Consider the following 19,311-nt stretch of genomic DNA (forward strand, 5'->3'; position numbering starts at 1 on the left):
GCTACCCCGACTGAAATGAGCTAACTTGGTGCAGGCAGCAACTCAAATTAGTCGCCCTACTCTATGCTTTTTGCAGTAATCAGAGATAGTGACCGGAATTCTCTGGTCATTGTGATTCACTTTTCCCGCTGGCAGCGCTCCCCCACCCACGGGTTTCCCGGTGGCTTGGGGTGGCTTCAATGGGAAATCCTATTGACAGACGGTGGGAAGATAGAATCCTGCCACCGATGAACACCACGCCGCCGACAAACAGAGGGCTGGGGAGCCAGAGAATCCAGCCCAGCAATTGGCATTAGTTGTTTCAAGCCAACTGACAAAACTCTCTCAATGGTCGGCCAGTAAATTTGTGTCACCAAAATCTAACCCAAAGCCCAGGGGCGGAATTCTCTGCCAGCGGGATTCTCCATTGCGCCGGCAGCGCACCCACGCCTGCGGGTTTCCCGGCAGCGTGGGGTAGAAATCACACTGGAGAATTAGCACTGGTTTTGTAGTCCCACTGCCAGACATTGCTCCATTCAAGCACATCTGTGCTATGAGCATTCATTTTACCCTGGTGGCTGCTTCATTTATTTTTAAAAAGTGATTTTTATTTTTGGTGTTCTTTACATGACATAATTTCAGGTTACCCAATTCTGTCAAAATCATTTTGCAAGATTGTAAATGTTCAAAAGGCATTAATTCTATTAATAATTATTGGCCGTGATATAATGTATTTATAATAATGTCACTCTTTGAAATCCAACACAGTGGTGAAATGCCAGGAACTGAAAGCCGCCCACTCACAGATCATGAACTGTTCATATCACCTTGGAAACTTCAGCTATGGCTCAATATGTGACTTCCACTGTGTCAAAGGCCTGAAGTTGAAAGGACCCATGAGACTCCAGTGCAATGAATCTGGACAATGGACAGATCAGATTCCATCTTGCGACGGTACTACATAGAAAATACAGTTGTACCTAGTGGCTTAGTGTCAGGGTTCCTTTGATAATTAGTATAAGAACGCAATATGTCATTCATATAATGGTTGAAAATAGGTTTTGTATGTTGATTTGTTGAACTAGAAGAAAGAAAGAGATTGATTCTTGTTATTAAATGCACAGCCATGTTTTCCTGAGCCCAGTATACGAGGAATGTCCCAGATTAGATCCCTGGTCTGTGTGCCCCTAATTCCAGGGTGGGTTGGGGAATGGTGCTACAATTAGCCCCAGTCCCATTGGACCAAGGTTTCTACTCCTGCCAGTTATCCACAGATCCCACTGAGAAAGTGCAGGTCTTGTGAATACAGGGTTGGGTTTTATTGTGAGGTATTCCACAATCAAATAGTCCACAACGCATAGCTTTCTTATTTTGTAAACCCAATAAATTAAGGCATGATGACACCAGTTTAGTGCTTCACCTAGATACCCTATCATGATGATTAGATAATGCAGTAGCTAAAGGGAAAATAACACCAATCGAGGGATGCTTGCTGAATGGTGCCATTTTGCCTCCTTCGTCTCCACAGCTTTGTCATCCACATAGGGCCTGTGTTATCTTTAGGGTAGCAGTCCCTCAGAATTATAGAATCTTACAGTACAGATGGAGGCCATGAAACGCATTGTGACCATGCCAGCTCTTTGAATGAGGGAGCTATCCAATTTAGTCCCACTCTTCAGCTTTTCTCCCTACAATCCGGCAGGTTAGTCCTCTTCAACTGTGTGCCCAAATGTCTTTTGAAAGTTCCTGGGATCTGCTTCTACTACTCTTTCAGGTAATATGTCCCGCATCTTAACAACTCTGTGGCTGGAGGGATATTCCCACTGGAACTCCGCACCCTTGGTTTTTGTGGTATATATCAATGATTTGGACTTGAATTTAGAGGGGAAGTTTGCAGAGGATACAAAAGTTGGCTGTGTGGTTGATAATGAAGAAGAAAGACATCAATGGACCAACCAACTGGCAAATGGAGCTCAATCCAGAGAAGTGCGAGCTAATGCACCTGGAGATGGCTAAAAAGGCAAAAAAGTACAAAATAAATGGTAGAAAGTGTGGAGGAACAGAGGGATTGGGCAGCACATGTCCATATATTTCTGAAGGTGGCTGGACTGGGAGATAAGATGGCCAAGAAGGCATCTGAGTTACATGCCTTTACTGGCTGAGGCATGATATATAAGAGCTGGGAGGTTATGCTGGAAATATATAAGACATTAGGTAGAGTATTGCAATTCTGGTCACTGCACTGCAGGAAAGATGTGATGGCATTAGAAGGGGTACAGAGAATATTTCCAGGCATGTTGCCTGGACTGGAGAATTTTCGCAAGGAGGGAGGATTAGATAGGTGAGAGCTGTTTTCTTTAGAACTGAGGAGGCTAAAGGAAGACCATTCTGAAAAGTATAAAATTGTGGGCAACCCTAGATAGTGTGGCTAGGGAGTTCCAATTCGCCTTGGTTGAGGAGTTCATAACCAGGGGGCATAGATTATGGGTAAGAGGTTTGGAGGATATTTGAGGGAAAGATCTTTAACCCAGGGGTTGATAGGGGTCTGGAACTCACTGTCTGAAATGGTGATAGAGGCAGAAAACCTCATGACATTTAAAAGTACTTGGATACGCACTTGAAGCACCTCCACACACAAGGCTATGGACTAAGAACCGGAAACCAGGCTTAGACCAGATTGTTCCTTGTCATCTGGTATGGCATGATAGGCTGAATGGCCTGCTTCCATTCTGTAAATGTCTCTGATTCTCATTTCTGCTTTAGTTCTTTTGCCAATTATTTGAAATATATAACCTTTTCTTACTAACACATTTGCCAGAAAAAGGTTTCTCCCTATTTACTCTATCAATACTATTCAATTTTGAATACATCTATTAGGTCTTCCCTTCATCTCCTCTGCTCTGATAACAGCCTCTACTTCTCTACATAACTTTAGTCACTCATCCCTGGTTTCATTCTGGTAAAGGTTCCTCTGTATGCTTTCAAGACCTTGACAGCCTTCCTAAAGTATGGTGCCCAGGAATTGTGCACAATACTCCAGCTGTGACCTAGAACAGTGATTTGCAGAGGTTTGGTATGACTTCTGTTCAGTTATCTTATTGACAAAGCAAAGTCTCCCATGTACTTTCTTAATTGTGCAATCAATTTGCCTATCACCCTCATGGATTTGTGAATATGCAATCTCAGGTCTCATCTTCCTGAAACAGTATAATTCACTCCTGAAGGTTATGGGCAGTCTGGGCACTGAACAGTAAAAATGACGACTGACAAAAACCTCAACCTATGGCCAAATTTCTCCCAATAATTAGCATATTGCTCATTTGCCTGTTTTCTTTTCTGATCATCCTGTGAAGAAGTCTGTGTATGGAAGTAATCTGCTTTAATTTCAATGTACCTGATGGGCTCCATTGAATTGTAACATCATTGGGATAATATATCGTTGAACCTTCTGCAGCTGATCTTTCCGAAACTATTTCAAAGTTACATTGAGACCACAGCTTGGGAATGCATTTATGCCTCAATGAATGTATTCATCTTGACACATTGTCAACCACTGTTCCCAGGTTCAGGTACCAACCTTTACTTGTTGGCTATCTCACCATAGGGATTTTAATCCTCTACTTTTGTTTTTTGTGAGGTAGCTAGTGGGGTGGACAGTTTTAACTCCCTGCCTTGATGAGATTAATGAAGGGAATCCCTCATCAGGCTTAAATAATGGCATCTTCCTCATCTCCATTTTGTCAATATAATGTTGTAATTTCAAACTGATGTATTTTGTTTATGGATGTTAATTTAATCCTTTATTTTAAACTTCCAAGTTGCAGATGGTAGTCAACATCTTTGCACCATCAATTTCAGCTTTAGGGGGTACTAAGGTTTCTCTTTCCCCCTCAGTTTCTGTTCCCCTCTCCTTCAAATCTGTCTTCATCACCTCTCTCCTCAAAAGTCAAACCTTAACCTCTGCCCTCTCGTTCATCCCCAAGTCTTTAAACATCATGTGGCCTCCCAAATTCATGCCCATCTTTCTAGGAACTTCATGCCTGAATCCTTCCAATCAGGTTGCTATCCCTGCCAAACAACCAAAACAGCTCTGATCAAAGTCATACTTGACATCCTACATGACCATGCCAAAAGCAAACTATCTGTTCTGGTCCTTCTCACCCTGTCTGTAGCCTTTGACACAATTAATCATATTGTCCTCCTCTAATGCTTCTGCACATCGTCTAGCTGGGTGGACCTTCATTTGCCTGCTTCTATTCTTACCTGTCTAATTGTAAATTGAGTGTCACTTATGATGGCTTCTCTTCCCGCTCCTGAACAATTACTTCTGTTTAAGGTTCTATCCTTGGCTTCCTCCATTTCATCTATATACTGCCCCTGGGTAAAATCATCCAAATGCACAATGTTAGTTTCCACATGTATGACTGCCACACTGTTACTGACACCTGGTCAGCCATCAGCAATGGTTAAGATGTTGAACCAGACGCGTAATGTTTTTAACTTTTTAAGACTGCACAGAAAGATCGATTCGTTCTGGGAGTGATAATATAAGAACTAGGACTTGGTTATTTTATAAACAAACTTTATTAAAACAAAAAAAAACATTTTAAAAACTTTTACTTCAGCTAACACTAAAAGATTACATGCAATTTCTTAACCTTAACACATGAGTTCCTATTAAACCACGCTGTACATAAAAATGCAGCTCCTGTTCCACTTGTACAAACAGACAAAGGCAATACTTGCATTTACAGAGCACTTTTCTTCTGTTAGGGACATTTGTTCAGAATCTTTTTTCCAAGTCTGGTGGCAACTTTCATGACCTCCCTAGTCGATTCCACAGCCTTCTCTGTAACTGTTCAAATAGCATTTCCTGTCTCGTTCTCTCTCTCTAAGCTCCACCCACCTCCTCAAACAAAGGTTGTTCCCTGAGGTGGTTAGACTTGAATCTATTCTCGTTATCTTGGCTGATTGCCCCTCCCATTTATACAAAAGAACAGAGCTACGCCATTTATATGCAACTAACCTTCCATTAACAGGTAAACATGTCCATCAGATTCTGTGATGGGGTGATGGCTGGTCAAATAAGGTTGGCCCGAATGACAAAAGATCCTGAGTGGATCATCCTGTCTATTCCCACTAACGAGGTTAAGTCTGAATAGGACAAGGCAACTCAGGCTGTGGACTTATCCTTCTGAGTTTACTGCTAGCAGTCTTTTTAACCTCTAAATTGCCTGCTACATCTTGGACTCCATTTCTGGATCCAAGTTCCGAATATCTCCCTATCATGACAGCTCCCTTCCTCAAAGGAAAATGATCTATTAATATACACAGATGGCTTTATTTTCTGAACCGTTTTCAATTCTAAACATTTCTTAAGATTAGATACAGTTTACATTCTGTATGGTACATATATATTTTGTTAAATAAGCAAACATCACATGAATATTGTCCATTGTAGACTTTTCCCACATTGCATCAGCAATCAGATTTTCTTTTGGACACTTTTGCATTAGTTCAGTCCAGGTGGTCCTGGTATTCTCAGGTCTAAAAATGGTCTTGGTGACCGCTTCCATAGGCACAAGAAACCTTTGTCGATAATTCAGTTCCAGGATATACCCGGCTTGCCACGCCTCGCAAGATCTAATACAATCTCGCGAGAAGTCGCAATGTGAATCTCGTACATTATGGGCGCGATCACTTTCTGGCAAATCAGGATATTATAGTGAGACAGCTAGTCTCACTCTAATATGCGTTCCAGAGATCTAACCAAGGTGTGGGATCTAACTCCCTCACATTGGAGACCTTAGGCGAGAGCCATTCAGTGCTGGTCTCCACAAATGGGGGCCAGATGGAATGGCAATCGTGGGGGTTGCCCAGGGAATTCAAGGTCCCCAGGTGCGTGTCCTCTGGGCATGGTGGTACCCTGGCACTGCCAATGTCACCTGGGCACCCTGCCACTGGCATCCAGGCACTGCCAAGCTGCCCAAGTGGCACTGCCAACTGGCAGGGGAATGGGGCACTGCCAAGGTACGACGCAGACACTGCCAAAGTGCAGAGTTGGCATTTTTGCACAGTGGTGATCAGGCCAGGGGTGCCCTGTCACAGGTGTGTGTGTGTGTGTGGGGGGAGGGGGGGAGTTCTGGGTGCCTGGGGACCCCCTCATACTGAGTTGCGGCTTGGAAGGGGTTTTGGGGATCACATCAGTGGTTCGAGAGTTTGGAACGCCATTTAGACACTGCACTGAGGAGTTCCGGTGAGCAGAGTTCTTCAATACAGAAAACGGAACTAAGTGTGGCCTCGTCAGGGAGTTCCCTGCTGAGGCCCCTGATCTACCCGAATGAGCGTTAGATAGCGGGGTGTTTCTCTGAGTGCTGGGAAACACCCGGCTAATTTCGTGCTATAAGACTCTGTCCCCATTCAGGTAGATCACACCCATGGTTTCTGACAATTCATCCTCCCTATCGGCACTCCTCACATTCTCATCCTCCTGACTCAGCCTGGATCTTTGTGATTGAGTTACCACACATACAGGAAACACTCCCTGATATAATTCTTGCATCAACCCTATTGTTTGATTTTTCACTGACTTTTCAACTACAATAGGCTGCACTCCCACCTTTGATCCAGCTATATCATTCCCCAATATAAATTGTATCTCTGGCAATGATATTTCTTCTATTATTCCGACTATCACTTCACCACCTTTCAACGGACTCTGTAACCTCATCTTACATAGTGAAACACTACTGCTCTCACCACCAATCCCACATATTACCACCTTTTCCGACAATGTGCCTTCCAAACTACATATCTCCTTGTCTCTCACCATTAAAGACTGACTTGTATCCCGTAAGGTCTTAATCTCCTTACCTACTCCACCTTGTACATATGAGTAAACTTTACCCTCACAAATAAAATCCTTAAAAAGTTATCTGCTTATTCAGCAGCTTCTGAACAGTTCGTACACTCTCTGGCACCTCTTAAACTGGGATAGTGGTTTTTCTTCCCACTTTAATAAACCCTACTGGCTTATCCTGTTTTGCAAAGTCTGTCTTCCCAGTACTTTTCGTAAGCCACCAACACTGCAACCTCTTGTGTCCAATTTATTACAATGAAAACACTTGAGTTTTCTTGTCTCTCTATCATCATTGGTTTCCTTTTTTTTCTGAGGCAAATTCCCCTTCACATCACCAACTGCACCTCCTCTGCATGGATTCCCTGTGAACTTCACTTTGGGCAGCACGGTAGCACAAATGGCTAACACTGTGGCTTCACAGCGCCAGGGTCCCAGGTTCGGTTCCCCACTGGGTCAGTGTCTGTGCGGAGTCTATACGTTCTCCCCATGTCTGCGTGGGTTTCCTCTGGGTGCTCCGGTTTCTACTCACAGTCCAAAGACATGCAGGTTAGGTGGATTGGCAATGCTAAATTGCCCGTAGTGTCCAAAAGGTTAGGATGGGTTATTGGGTTATGGGGATAGGATGGAAGTGAGGGCTTAAGTGGGTCTGTGCAGACTCGATGGGCCGAATGGCCTCCTTCTGCACTGTATGTTCTATGTATGTTCACAAGTCCCCAGTTTCCATCCTTCGCAAATTGAAATTGATGTCAGACACTAAACTTTGCTTTATGAACCAACCCAATCGTCAGCTATTTCTGCGGCCTGTCTAGCTGTTTTGACTCTCCGATCTTCCACGTGAGTTCTCACTATTGCAGGAAGTGAACCTTTAAATTCTTCTAAAATAATTATTTCCCGAAGCACCTCATATGTTTGGTTTATTTTTAGTGCTCTTGTCCACCTATCAAAATGAGCTTGTTTTAATTCTTTCAAATTCTATATAAGTATGACCTAGTTCTTTTCTTAGATTGCTAAACTTCTGTCTGTAGGCTTCTGGCACTACTTTGTAGGCACTTAATATGGCTTCCTTCACCACATCATAATCCCCAACCACCTCCTCTGATAGTGAGGCAAACACATTAGTAGCTCGATGTTATAACCTGCCTGCTTACCACTGGCTGGGGACTAATGGCAATCCCACAATCCTTTGGGAGTATGAGCTTCCCCAATGAGGGGGGCGGAGAAATCATGAATATACACAGTTGCCCTTTGGAGTATCCTCTGCCTGCGCTATTTTTCAACGCCTCATGGAGGGCATTTTGAGAGGTTTACCACGTGTCGCTGTCTACTTAGACGACGTTTTGATTACAGGGAGGTCGGTGCAGGAAAATTTGGAGGCTGTCCTTAGACACTTTTCAGAGGCTGGAGTCCGTTTACGTCGCACAAAGTGCGTTTTTCAGGTGAAGGAAGGAGTTACCTGGGTTATCGGGTGGACCGCGAAGGTTTGCACCCCATCGCAGAGAAGGTGCGCGCAATTCAACAGGCCCCCGCCTCGACTTACACTTCGCATCTTCGTTCTTTTCTCGGCCTCGTACATGATTACGGGAAGTTCCTCCCCAATCTGACAACTACAGAAGAATCACACCTGGGTTTGGGGTCAGCCGCAAGAAACCGCTTTCCGGCGGCTAAAACAACAATTGTTGTTGTCTGGGTTACTAACCCACTATGATCCTGGAAAGCCTTTGCTCGTCACATGTGATGCATCCCCCTATGGTATTGGGGCCGTCCTGTCCCACAAGATGGAGAACGGGGCCGAGCGGCCGATAGCTTTCGCCTCCCGCACATTGACTGCAGCAGAAAAGAATAACGCGCAGATCGAGAAGGAGGCCTGGCTGTGGTCTCTGTGGTGAAACGCTTCCACCAGTATGTGTTTGGCCGCCACTTCACTATCGTGACTGATCATAAGCCTCTGCTGGGACTTTTCCGAGAGGATAAGCCAATACCGGCCATTGCTTCCGCACGGATCCAGCGCTGGGCTTTGTTACTTGCTGCATATGAGTATTCTCTGGAGCACAAACCAGGAACCCAGATAGCGAATGCCGACGCACTGAGCTGATTGCCTTTATCGACCGGCCCCATGTCGACCCCCACGACCGGTGAGGTGGTTGCAACCCTAAATTTTATGGACACCTTGCCTGTCACGGCATCACAGATCCGTGAGTGGACCCAGACGGAGCCAGTCCTGTCAAAGGTTCGGCACATAGTCCTGTATGGTGGGCAGCATAGACAGCTCGCAGGCGAGATGCGGGCATTTTCCTCCAAGCTGTCAGAATTCAGCGTGGAAGACGGCATCCTCTTGTGGGGGACGCATGTGATTGTCCCGGAAAAAGGACAGGAGCTGATTCTAAAGAACTTGCACAATGGGCATCCGGGTGTGACCAAATTGAAAATGTTGGCCCGGAGTTATGTCTGGTGGCCAAGCCTCGACACTGACATTGAGAAGGTGCCCCAAAACTGCTCCATTTGCCAAGAGTATCAGAAGCTTCCGCCGGCCGCGCCCCTACATCACTGGGAATGGCCAGGGCGGCTTTGGGCGCGCTTGCATGCAGATTTCGCCGGCCCTTTTTAAGGATACATGTTCCTTCTATTAATCAATGCCCAGTCTAAATGGCTAGAGGTGCATAAGATGGTAGGCACAACGTCCTGCGCAACAATCGAGAAGATGTGTTTGTCTTTCAGTACGCATGGCCTCCCCGAGGTGCTGGTCACGGATAATGGCACTCCGTTCACAAGTGAGGAGTTTGTGAGGTTCATGAAGATGAATGGCATACGCCATATCTGCACCGCCCCATACCACCCGGCTTCAAATGGGTTGGCGGAACGCACAGTGCAGACATTCAAACGAGGCCTAAAGAAGCAGTCTTCCGGGTTGATGGACACGAGACTGGCTCGTTTTTTGTTTTCCTATCAGACCACCTCACATACGGTGACTGAGGTAGCTCCCGCGGAACTCCTAATGGGCCGGAGACTTCACACCCACCTTAGCATGGTTTTCCCGGACATTGGCGCAAAAATACGCCGCACACAAGAACGGCAGGGACAGGGTTTTTCTCAGCATCGGCCGATTTGGCGGTTTGCGCCCGGTGTTCCAGTGTTCATTCGGAATTTTGCTGGTGGTGCCCAGAGGGTCCCTGGCGTAATCTTTCACCAAACGGGCCCTATCTCTTACCAGGTGCAAGCCCAGGGTCGTCTCCAGTGCAAGCATGTAGACCACGTTCGATCCAGAAGACCATCCCTTCCAAAGGTTCCCCGCGCCCGGAGCTCATTTCTACAGCCACAGAGACCGGACACAGTGGAAAGTATTCCTCACAATCTTCCTCTGGTGCGCACCCAAAGCCTGCGCAGGTCATTGCAGAACCGCGTGGCAATAGAGACAGCGAGATGACGGAGGCAGCGGACTCCGACTCCGAGATGGAGACACAGGACACCTCAAAGGGGGAGTCCTCGGGCCCACAGGCTGTGGATGTACAACTGTTACGCCGTTCATCACGGAAGCGCCATTCATCGTCTCATTACACTCCACCTGATCCAGCGCCTCATGCAAATGGTGTCCGGCGCCCTCCTTCGCCAGGGTCTTCGGTGGATTCCTTGAACTTTGGGGGGAAGGAATGTTATAACCTGCCTGCTTACCACTGGCTGGGGACTAATGGCAATCCCACAATCCTTTGGGTGTATGAGCTTCCTCAATGAGGGGGGCAGAGAAATCATTAGCAGATTCCCTGCATAAATAAAGCTGGCCAGTTTGGAACCGGCTAGAGGAGAGTGAGCAGCAAGGTGTTGCTGCTGCTGTTGTGTGTATATATATATATATATATATATGTTATTGTAAATAAATGTTATTTCTTTCTATCCTTCAACTCGTGCCAGATTCTTCATGGCCCTCACAAAACTCTACTTACAAACTTTTTTTAAACCAACAACACCCACATGATCTTTGCCCATACTAAACCTTTGACTAAGGGGTATTTCTTCTTCATAGAATTTCATAGAATTTACAGTGCAGAAGGAGGCCATTCGGCCCATCGAGTCTGCACCGGCTCTTGGAAAGAGCACCCTACCCAAGATCAACACCTCCACCCTAGCCCCATAACCCCGTAACCCCACCCAACACTAAGGGCAATTTTGGACACTAAGGGCAATTTATCATGGCCAATCCACCTAACCTGCACATCTTTGGACTGTGGGAGGAAACCGGAGCACCCGGAGGAAACCCACGCACACACTGGGAGGATGTGCAGACTCCGCACAGACAGTGACCCAAGCCGGAATCGAACCTGGGACCCTGGAGCTGTGAAGCAATTGTGCTATCCACAATGCTACCGTGCTTCCCCTAAAACTTCTTCAACTCCTGCCTTTGCCTCCAACACTTTAAGTTGTTGCTCTCCTTCCAGTGCCAGTTTCCGAAGTTCAAATTCTTTCTCTCTTTCCTTTGCTTCTGCCACTTGGGGCGGTACGGTGGCACAGTGGTTAGCATTGTTGCTTCACAGCGCCAGGGACAAGGTTCGATTCCCGGCTTGGGTCACTGTCTGTGCAGTGTCTTCACGTTCTCCCCGTGCTGCGTGGGTTTCCTCCGGGTTCTCCGGTTTCCTCCCATCAGACCCAAAAAATGTGCTTGTTAGGTGAATTGGTCATCCTGAACTCTCCCTCAGGCGCCGGAGTGTGGCGACTAGGGGATTTTCACAGTAACTTCATTGCAGTGTTAATGTAAGAATACATGTGACACCAATAAAGATTATTATTATTATCTCTCTTTTTCTCTCTTCCTTGGCTAATCTTTCCCTTTGAAAAACACTTTTTTGGCTACCAGCTCCATCCCTCTCCCTGCCAACACCCTTGAGGTTGAACCAGGCTGTTGACAATCTTGGGACCGTATTTGTCCCAAAGAGGAGGTTTCAGCTGCACATCCATATAATCACTAACTGCCTATTTCTTTATCTGTAACTCTGCCCTGGCCTCAACTTATCTCATACTGAGACCCTCATTCCAATTCTCTTCTGCTCTAAACTTGATTATTCTAATGCACTCCTGGCAACCTCTCACATTCTACCCTCCCTAAATGTGGGTTCATCCAAAACTCTGCTATCCATCTCCTAACTCACACCAAACCCCATTCACCGATAATGCCTGGCTCCCGTTAATGCAACACATCAATTTTAAACTTTTCACCCTTGTTTTCAAGTCGCTTCACAATCTCATCCCACCTATCTCTGTAGTCCCTATAATCCTCCCTATCTCTGTAACCTCCTGATGTCTCTACAGTCCTCCCTATCTCTGTAACCTCCTGATGTCTCTCTAAGCCTCCCTATCTCTGTAACCTCCTGATGTCTCTATAGTCCTCCCTATCTCTGTAACCTCCTGATGTCTCTATAATTCTCCCTAACTCTATAACCTCATGATGTCTCTCTGATCCTCCCTATCTCTGTAACCTCCTGATGTCTCTATAATCCTCCCTATCTCTGTAACCTCCTGATGTCTCTCTAATCCTCCCCAATTCTGGCCTCTTGATCAACTTCAATTTTAATTGCTGCACTGGTGGTGGCCTTGCCTTCAGCTGCCTTGGTCCTAAACTCTGGAATACCCTTCCTAAAGCTCTCTACCTTACTTTCCTCCTTTAGAGACACTCCCCAAAACTGTACTCTTTGATAAAGATTTTGGTCATCTGCCCAAATATTTCCTTATGTGGCTCAGCGCCATATTTTGTTTTAGAATCTTCCTGTGAAGCCCTTTGGGATGTTTTATTACATTAAAGACTATACAAATGCAAGCTGTTTATGATGTAAAATTAATCAGTGTAGCATAAACCGCGAGCAAAAGTTCACAAATGTTGTTGGTGTACTGCATTATTATTGAGCTGTGACAGCTCCAGTAATGAGCAGATATTGAATGTGTGTATGTGTTCACCATGTTGACAGCCCTGTGGTCTTTTTCTGTTCAGTGCTTCGCAGCTTGCCCCCTGCAGCGGCTTCTCAGATTTACCCGGGTGCAATTGCAGCAGCTGTTGGACTTATTCTTCTTGCTGGCATGGTTGGCACAATTGTGGCCATGATTAGGAAGAAACTGAAAAAAGAAGGTAAATCACAGTATCATGAGTCCAAGAATTATAAGATTTATTTTCCAAATACTAACCAGACATGTGCCATCTTATATCTTTGGGTAAGATCTACCGGCTGCATTGCACCCAAAAGGCAGCGCGGCGCAGTACAATGCGACCAGTAGGTGCCGGGAGGTCCCTCTTCCGGGATCTACCCAGCTCATCAAACCTTGCAAGATCTAATGCGATCTCGCAAGATGTCGCAACGTGAACCCTGCGCATTGTGGGTGGGATCCTTTTGACAAATCTGCATGGTAGTCTAACTCTAATATGCACTTCCACAATCTACTCTAGGCATGGGATTTAACCACCTTGCTTTGGAGATTGCAGGTCAGCGTTGTTCAGTGCTGCTCGCCATAAACTGGGACCAGATGGAACGCCACTCGTGGAGGTGTCTTGGGGGATCGGAGGCCCCCAGGAGCTTGCCTCTGGCCTGGGTGACACACTGGCACTGCTGGTGCCAGCTGGGCACCTTGGCAGTGCAAGCCTGATGCCATGGAAGTGCCACCTGGGTTCCAGCCTGGCACTGCCAAGGTGCCTAGATGCCACTGCCAGCTGGCAGGGGTACAGACAGGCTGGCAGTGCCAAGGTACCAGGCTGGCATTTTTCCTGTGACAGGGTTTGGGCCTGGGAGTGCCCTGTGCAGGTGCAAGGGTGTGGGGGAGGTGGTGGCTGAGGACGCCCTTATATGTGAGTTGGGGGTTAGGAGGTCACGTCAGGGAGTAAAGGGATCTGGACGTCATTTTAAAATGGTGTCACGGTCTCCTTCTGCACTGAGGTGTTCCGAAGAGTGGAGTTCCTCAGTGCAGCAAACGGAACTAAGTGCGGCCTCTTCCACGCTTTCCCTGCTGAGGCCCCTGCTGTGTTATCTATGTTGGATTAACATGGACTGTAACTCGATGCAGTATCACTTGAAAATAGGCTTCCAACGCTGTAGATGGTTCAACACTGCTTTATTGAACTTGCGAGTGATGTACACAGTTCGCTGTGGGTCGACACTCTATTAATCTAAGCTTACTAACCTTGGTCTGGCTTGCCCAGACTTGCTCTGTGCCATGCGTAATAGGTGCTGTCTGTACATTGCACCCTGACTGTTGCTACAGCTATCACCAGTACGAAGAGGCCGAGCCTTCCTGCCTCGTGTGTTTTATGCTGGTCATGTACCCTGTAGTGTCCTGCCTGGTGATTGGTTGTTCTGTATTCTGTGTAGTGATTGGTTCCTGTGTGTGTCCATCACTGCCTGTCTGTATCTCATTATGAACATGAGTGCATATTATGACAGCCCCCAATCTACCCGAATGGCCGTTCGATAGCATGGTGTTTGTCAGCGCTCCGATCGCCGGGAAACATCCGGCTAATCACATGCATTACGGGACTCTGTTCCCATTCAGGTAGATCGCCACTCTATCTGCTAACATTTGAATTACCTTTACTTACCTGCTGGATTGCCAGAGAGAAAGATCATTCCACAGAAAGATTGACACAGATCTTCCAGTCACAACAATGACAAATACTAAACATTTTTGCTGCTAATCTAGCACGAAACTTACATTGGAATCTCAAATTTCTAGTTTGCCAGAAGTGGGTCTGTTGGAACCTCTGCTGATTGTCCTATTGGGACCTGCCATCATGTAAACATGAGTTATTTCTGCAGGTCTTACAAGTGTTTTATTTGATTTATTAAGCTGTACCTAGTACGTGTAGAACAGCGCTTCCCAAATTGGGTTGTGACCCCCGGTGGGGTTGCAAGGCAAGATTTTATTGTCTCAAGCTGCGAGGCAACAATAACCACCCCCAACCCCACCATCTCCGGCTATCCCTGCTCCTGCACCCATGGCTCACCCAGCTCACCTTCCCCACGCGCTACCCCCCCCCACCCACTCCACCACCCTGCATGACATCACCCCCCCCAATGCTTCTGCACCCCGTGTTCAACAAATTCCCAAACCTTCAGCTTCCCTTCAGCTCCCATATCTCAGCTAAACTCCTCCCCCAGCTCACCTCTCACCCCCTACCTCCCAGCTCACTCCAACCCTCACTCCCAAATCAACTCCCAATCCCCAACTCACCTCCACCTCACCTTCCACCCTCCAGCTTATGCCCTACCCCCAGCTCACCCGTGGCCACCCAGCTCACCCTCGACCCCAAGCTAACCACCCAACTACCCCAATTTGCTCCCTACTTCCCAGCTCACCCACCCCTCGCAGCGTACCCACCACTTACATTCCTGACTCATGCCCTCACCCCCATTACTTCTCTCCTCTCAAAGGGCGTGTCTTCAGTTCATGACAATAAAGGGGGCTTGGCTCCTTTGCAACTAACTTCATTACCTCACCTCTCGGTCACCTCAATGAAGCCAGGACAGGAAGATCCCGCTGTAGCCAACCAAAGGTATAAAATTATAAATTAAAATGCAGTCAGCAGTATAATCCACAGTTTCACTCCTGACTGGAATCAAGGTCAAACATAGCACCTGCCACAACCTGAGAATGTTCCAAAGAGTCTCACGGCCAATAAGTATTTTTGAAGTATTCACGCATACAAGTACCTCTGGCACACAACGCATGATAAATGTCCAGGCAGTCTGCCTAATTGACTTTGCCATCTTTCAAACTCGTACTAGCTCTTCAATAAATTAAAATTTATAGTTTCCCCCTTCCTCTATTGTATATATAAGTCTGGAGGGTACGATTTTCTCTGTGGGCTTCTGAATCCCACTGTAAGGTTTCAGGTGGCAACCAGAAGCCCACCATATACGAAAAACAATCACTCAACAGTGACTTTCCCTGAATTGGTGAATTAGTGGCCGGAGGGCCAGCAAGTCCCAATGAAGAATAGCAGGCGGATACTTGAGGTTGTGGGCCAATAAGAGGTCTTGCCGTGTGAAAGCAGCAGCAGGATGTCATGGCAGCTATGGGAGATTATTCTAAAATGGAGGTGCCCTCTCTCCAATTTTTTCAACTTTAAATAAGAAATGTTCTTTGCAGCAGGGCCAGCATTGTGGGGGAGGAGCCTGGCTGCTACTGAATCCAGGCAGGCAGAGAGGCTGTATCTATCTCCTAGAGTGCTAACCTGCCTGCATCCCCCCCACCCCCTGCCCCATCAGGCATTACGCAGCCTCCAGGCAGTTACTACATCTCCTGCCACCTGTGGGGACCTGGATGCCGACAAGGAACCCAATTGGCTTTTAATGACTTCAATTGAATACCCACCACCTGCGGGTGGGCAGCCCTGTCACACATCCATGGCCGGGTGGTGGGAGGGGTAAAAGTCCTCCCTGTAGTGTTTGATCCATGGATGCTGGTGTCCTCTGTGCCTTGTCTTCATGTGTGAGGCTTGACAGTAAGTGTAACTGGCTCTTTGACCAAGGATGGCATCACAACTATACTTAATCATATTCTCCTTTTCTGACACCCACACATATACTTCCCAGCAGAAGTCAGTGCAAAGACTGGGATCTCTGCTGACCTTTTATCTCTCCCTAGTGCAGAGGCACAAAGGACCATTATAGCTTTCCTATTCCTGCCCTGACTGAAACCACTTGTGTTTTATTAGTTCACGTGTAAATTTGAAAGCTGTTAAAATTAAAAATTTTAATGTATAAGTTTTCCTATTCAATATGTTTTTTTATTTTTTTCAGAATCTGATACAACAAAACTAAATTCTGACAGGTAACTTCATCTTCTTTGTATTTTCTCCTAACTTAAAAATAAATGTCCGTGCTCATCAAAATGGGAACTTTAGCCTCAGAAATTGAATACTGGTTCATTGTGGGCTCCCAGAGTCAGCGCCAAGCTCCCTGGACAAGTGCTGTACAGTGGCTTCAATGCACAGCTCCTTTTCCTGTCCTCAGAAGGTGCTTTCTCCCCAGTTTTGGAAGCGCACCACATACTATACCAGTGTAATGCTCTGCGCATATAAACTATTTCTGTAGCTTTTCTGAGTAAAAATGTCAATAAGAATCATGCTGCTGATGTGATGTGATGGCACCAGGCTCACTGTCATGTTGAGGTTACCCAAAGGCATATCACATACAACACATGAAGGCAGTCAGGAGCAGAATTTCATCCCATCTCTTTGGACTACAGAGGTTTTCCTGCGGCTGTACAGGGCCTTGGTCATCCCACATCTGGAGTACTGTCTACAGTTTTGGTCTCCTTGTTTGAAAAAGGGTATGAATAATAATAATAATAATATTTATTAGTGTCACAAGTAGGCTTGCATTAACACTGCAATGAAGTTACTGTGAAAAGCCCCTAGTCGCCACATTCCGGCACCTGTCGGGTACACAGAGGGAGAATTCAGAATGTCCAATTCACCGAACAGCACATCTTTCGGGATAGTGGGAGGAAACCGGAGCACCCGGAGGAAACCCACGCAGACACAGGGAGAACGCGCAGACTCCACACAGACAGTGACCCAGCAGGGAATCGAACCTGGGACCCTAGAGCTGTGAAGCCACGGTGCTAACCACTGTGCTACCGTGCATCATTCATTCTTGGGATGAGATTCTTGTCTCATGAAGGTTGAGAGGTGCCTTTGTTCAAACATTTAAGAACCCAAGGTGACTTGATAGGAGGGTGTTTCCTCTGTAGGGTAAACTAGAACGAGCAGACACAGTTTATAAATAAGCGGTCTCCTTTTTAAGACGGAGATGAGGAGAAATATTTTTTCTCTCAGAGGGTCATAATTCTGTGAAATGTTCTCGGAAGCTGGGTTAGTGAATTTATTAAAGACTAAGTTAGATAGATTTTTGATAGACCAGGAAGTCAATGGTTATTGAGGGGCAGACAAAAGTGGAGCTGAGATCACAGTCAGATCAGTCACGATTTTATCGAATGGCGGAGCAGACTCCAATGGCTGAATAGTCTCCTCCTGCTCCTAAGTCCCACATTCCTATGTTCTTATGAATGGATTAAACCAATCTTTGAAGTCATAAATAGGGCACTGACCCACTGTGCAACTCAGTCCCCAATAAACATGTCTAAACTCTTTTTAAAACTCTTTTAAAAGGCTGTTGTATTGATATGATGGCCCATTAATACCAGCAAAGACAGAAGATGAAGTAGTAAAGTCTGTCTTTGCAGCTTCTTCATAAATTTTCCAATCTCAATCGGGCTGTTAATTAGGAAAGATATTAAATGGAAGTCGAGCAGATGGATGGGATGGCCTTGAATGTGGTTGGGAGAGTATGTATGGAAGGAGAGATTTGAAGGTGCTGATTTCAGAGCAGACAACACTCGAGGAACAAAGTTCAGATTGAAAACACTGAGAATTATGAATTGCTCAATCCAGACACAAAGGTAATTACCACCTGTGCATTCCTTGGGGTAAAACAACACATCCTATAACTCACCAGGAGCAATGCCATTGGAGATCTGCTAACATGTATGCAAACAGGCTGGAATTATATGTTCTGGGAAGCGGGAGGGGTAGAAAATCAGATGGATGGTACTAGGTGGGAAGGAGCCAAGCCCATCGCTCATCCACCTCCACTGGTATTTTACCAGCGGTGGGACAGGTATTCGCCTCCCAATTATCTCCTTCCACCCCCCTTGCCGGGTCTGGCTGACCGGTGCGGCAAGGTTGCTCCATTTACCTTCAGGCCCGACTTCCAGCAATGCTCTTGCTGGGGCACTGACTGCAATCCCAGCAGTGTCCACTGCTCCAGGCGGTGCTGTTGGGACTGGAGAGTTGCTGACCATCTGATTGCTTGGCAGCTCTTGTCACGGGACATCCTCCCGGGACAGGGACAGAAGCCACGACCTCAGGCAATTAACTTCCTGAGCCGTGCACATTTGTGTCATGGTTTCCAGGGCCTGCAAAGGTCATTCAGCTGATGGGCAGGGCCACCATCTCCTTGTAGAACTCAGACCATAGTTGCATTTTGTTCATCAAATGCCAGACATCACCAATTCTGTGACACATAAAATCCTTCCAGTGCAGAAGGAGGTTATGCGGCCCATCAAGTCTACACCGACCCTCTGAAAGAGCACCCTACCTAGGTCCAACCCCGCCCTATCCCCATAATCCCACCTAACCTCACGTAACCTTTGGATACTAAGGGGCAATTTAGCATGGTCAAACCACCGAACCTACACATCTCAGAGTTTACGGCAATTATTGATCATTCGCGCTGTAAACGCTCCAATTCTGAATTGAAGATATGGAGCTGGTCAAGGTCTGAGCACTTGTTCACACACTGGGTCCAAGTTTGTTCAGAAATGTTGCATCCTGAGGCAGACTCAATTCCAATTTTGTTTTTAAATTGTCTATGAGCAATGACAAGGGGATGAATTTTCCGTTGGCGGCATTCTCCGTTCTACTGGCAGTGTAACCCTGCCCG

General features: G+C 46.4%; 1 protein-coding gene across 1 annotated transcript in view; it reads left to right on the forward strand.

The window, feature by feature from the left end:
• Positions 1–19,311, forward strand: part of LOC140427352 (sushi, von Willebrand factor type A, EGF and pentraxin domain-containing protein 1-like) — a 151,976-nt gene that overhangs the window by 124,320 nt on the left and 8,345 nt on the right. Inside the window, exons 26-28 of the mRNA XM_072512902.1 lie at positions 748–933; positions 12,810–12,944; positions 16,606–16,636. Of these exons, the coding sequence (XP_072369003.1) occupies positions 748–933; positions 12,810–12,944; positions 16,606–16,636 (352 nt within the window). The remainder of the gene's footprint in view (positions 1–747; positions 934–12,809; positions 12,945–16,605; positions 16,637–19,311) is intronic.

Source organism: Scyliorhinus torazame, chromosome 7 (assembly GCF_047496885.1).
Source record: "Scyliorhinus torazame isolate Kashiwa2021f chromosome 7, sScyTor2.1, whole genome shotgun sequence".
NCBI lineage: Eukaryota > Metazoa > Chordata > Chondrichthyes > Carcharhiniformes > Scyliorhinidae > Scyliorhinus > Scyliorhinus torazame.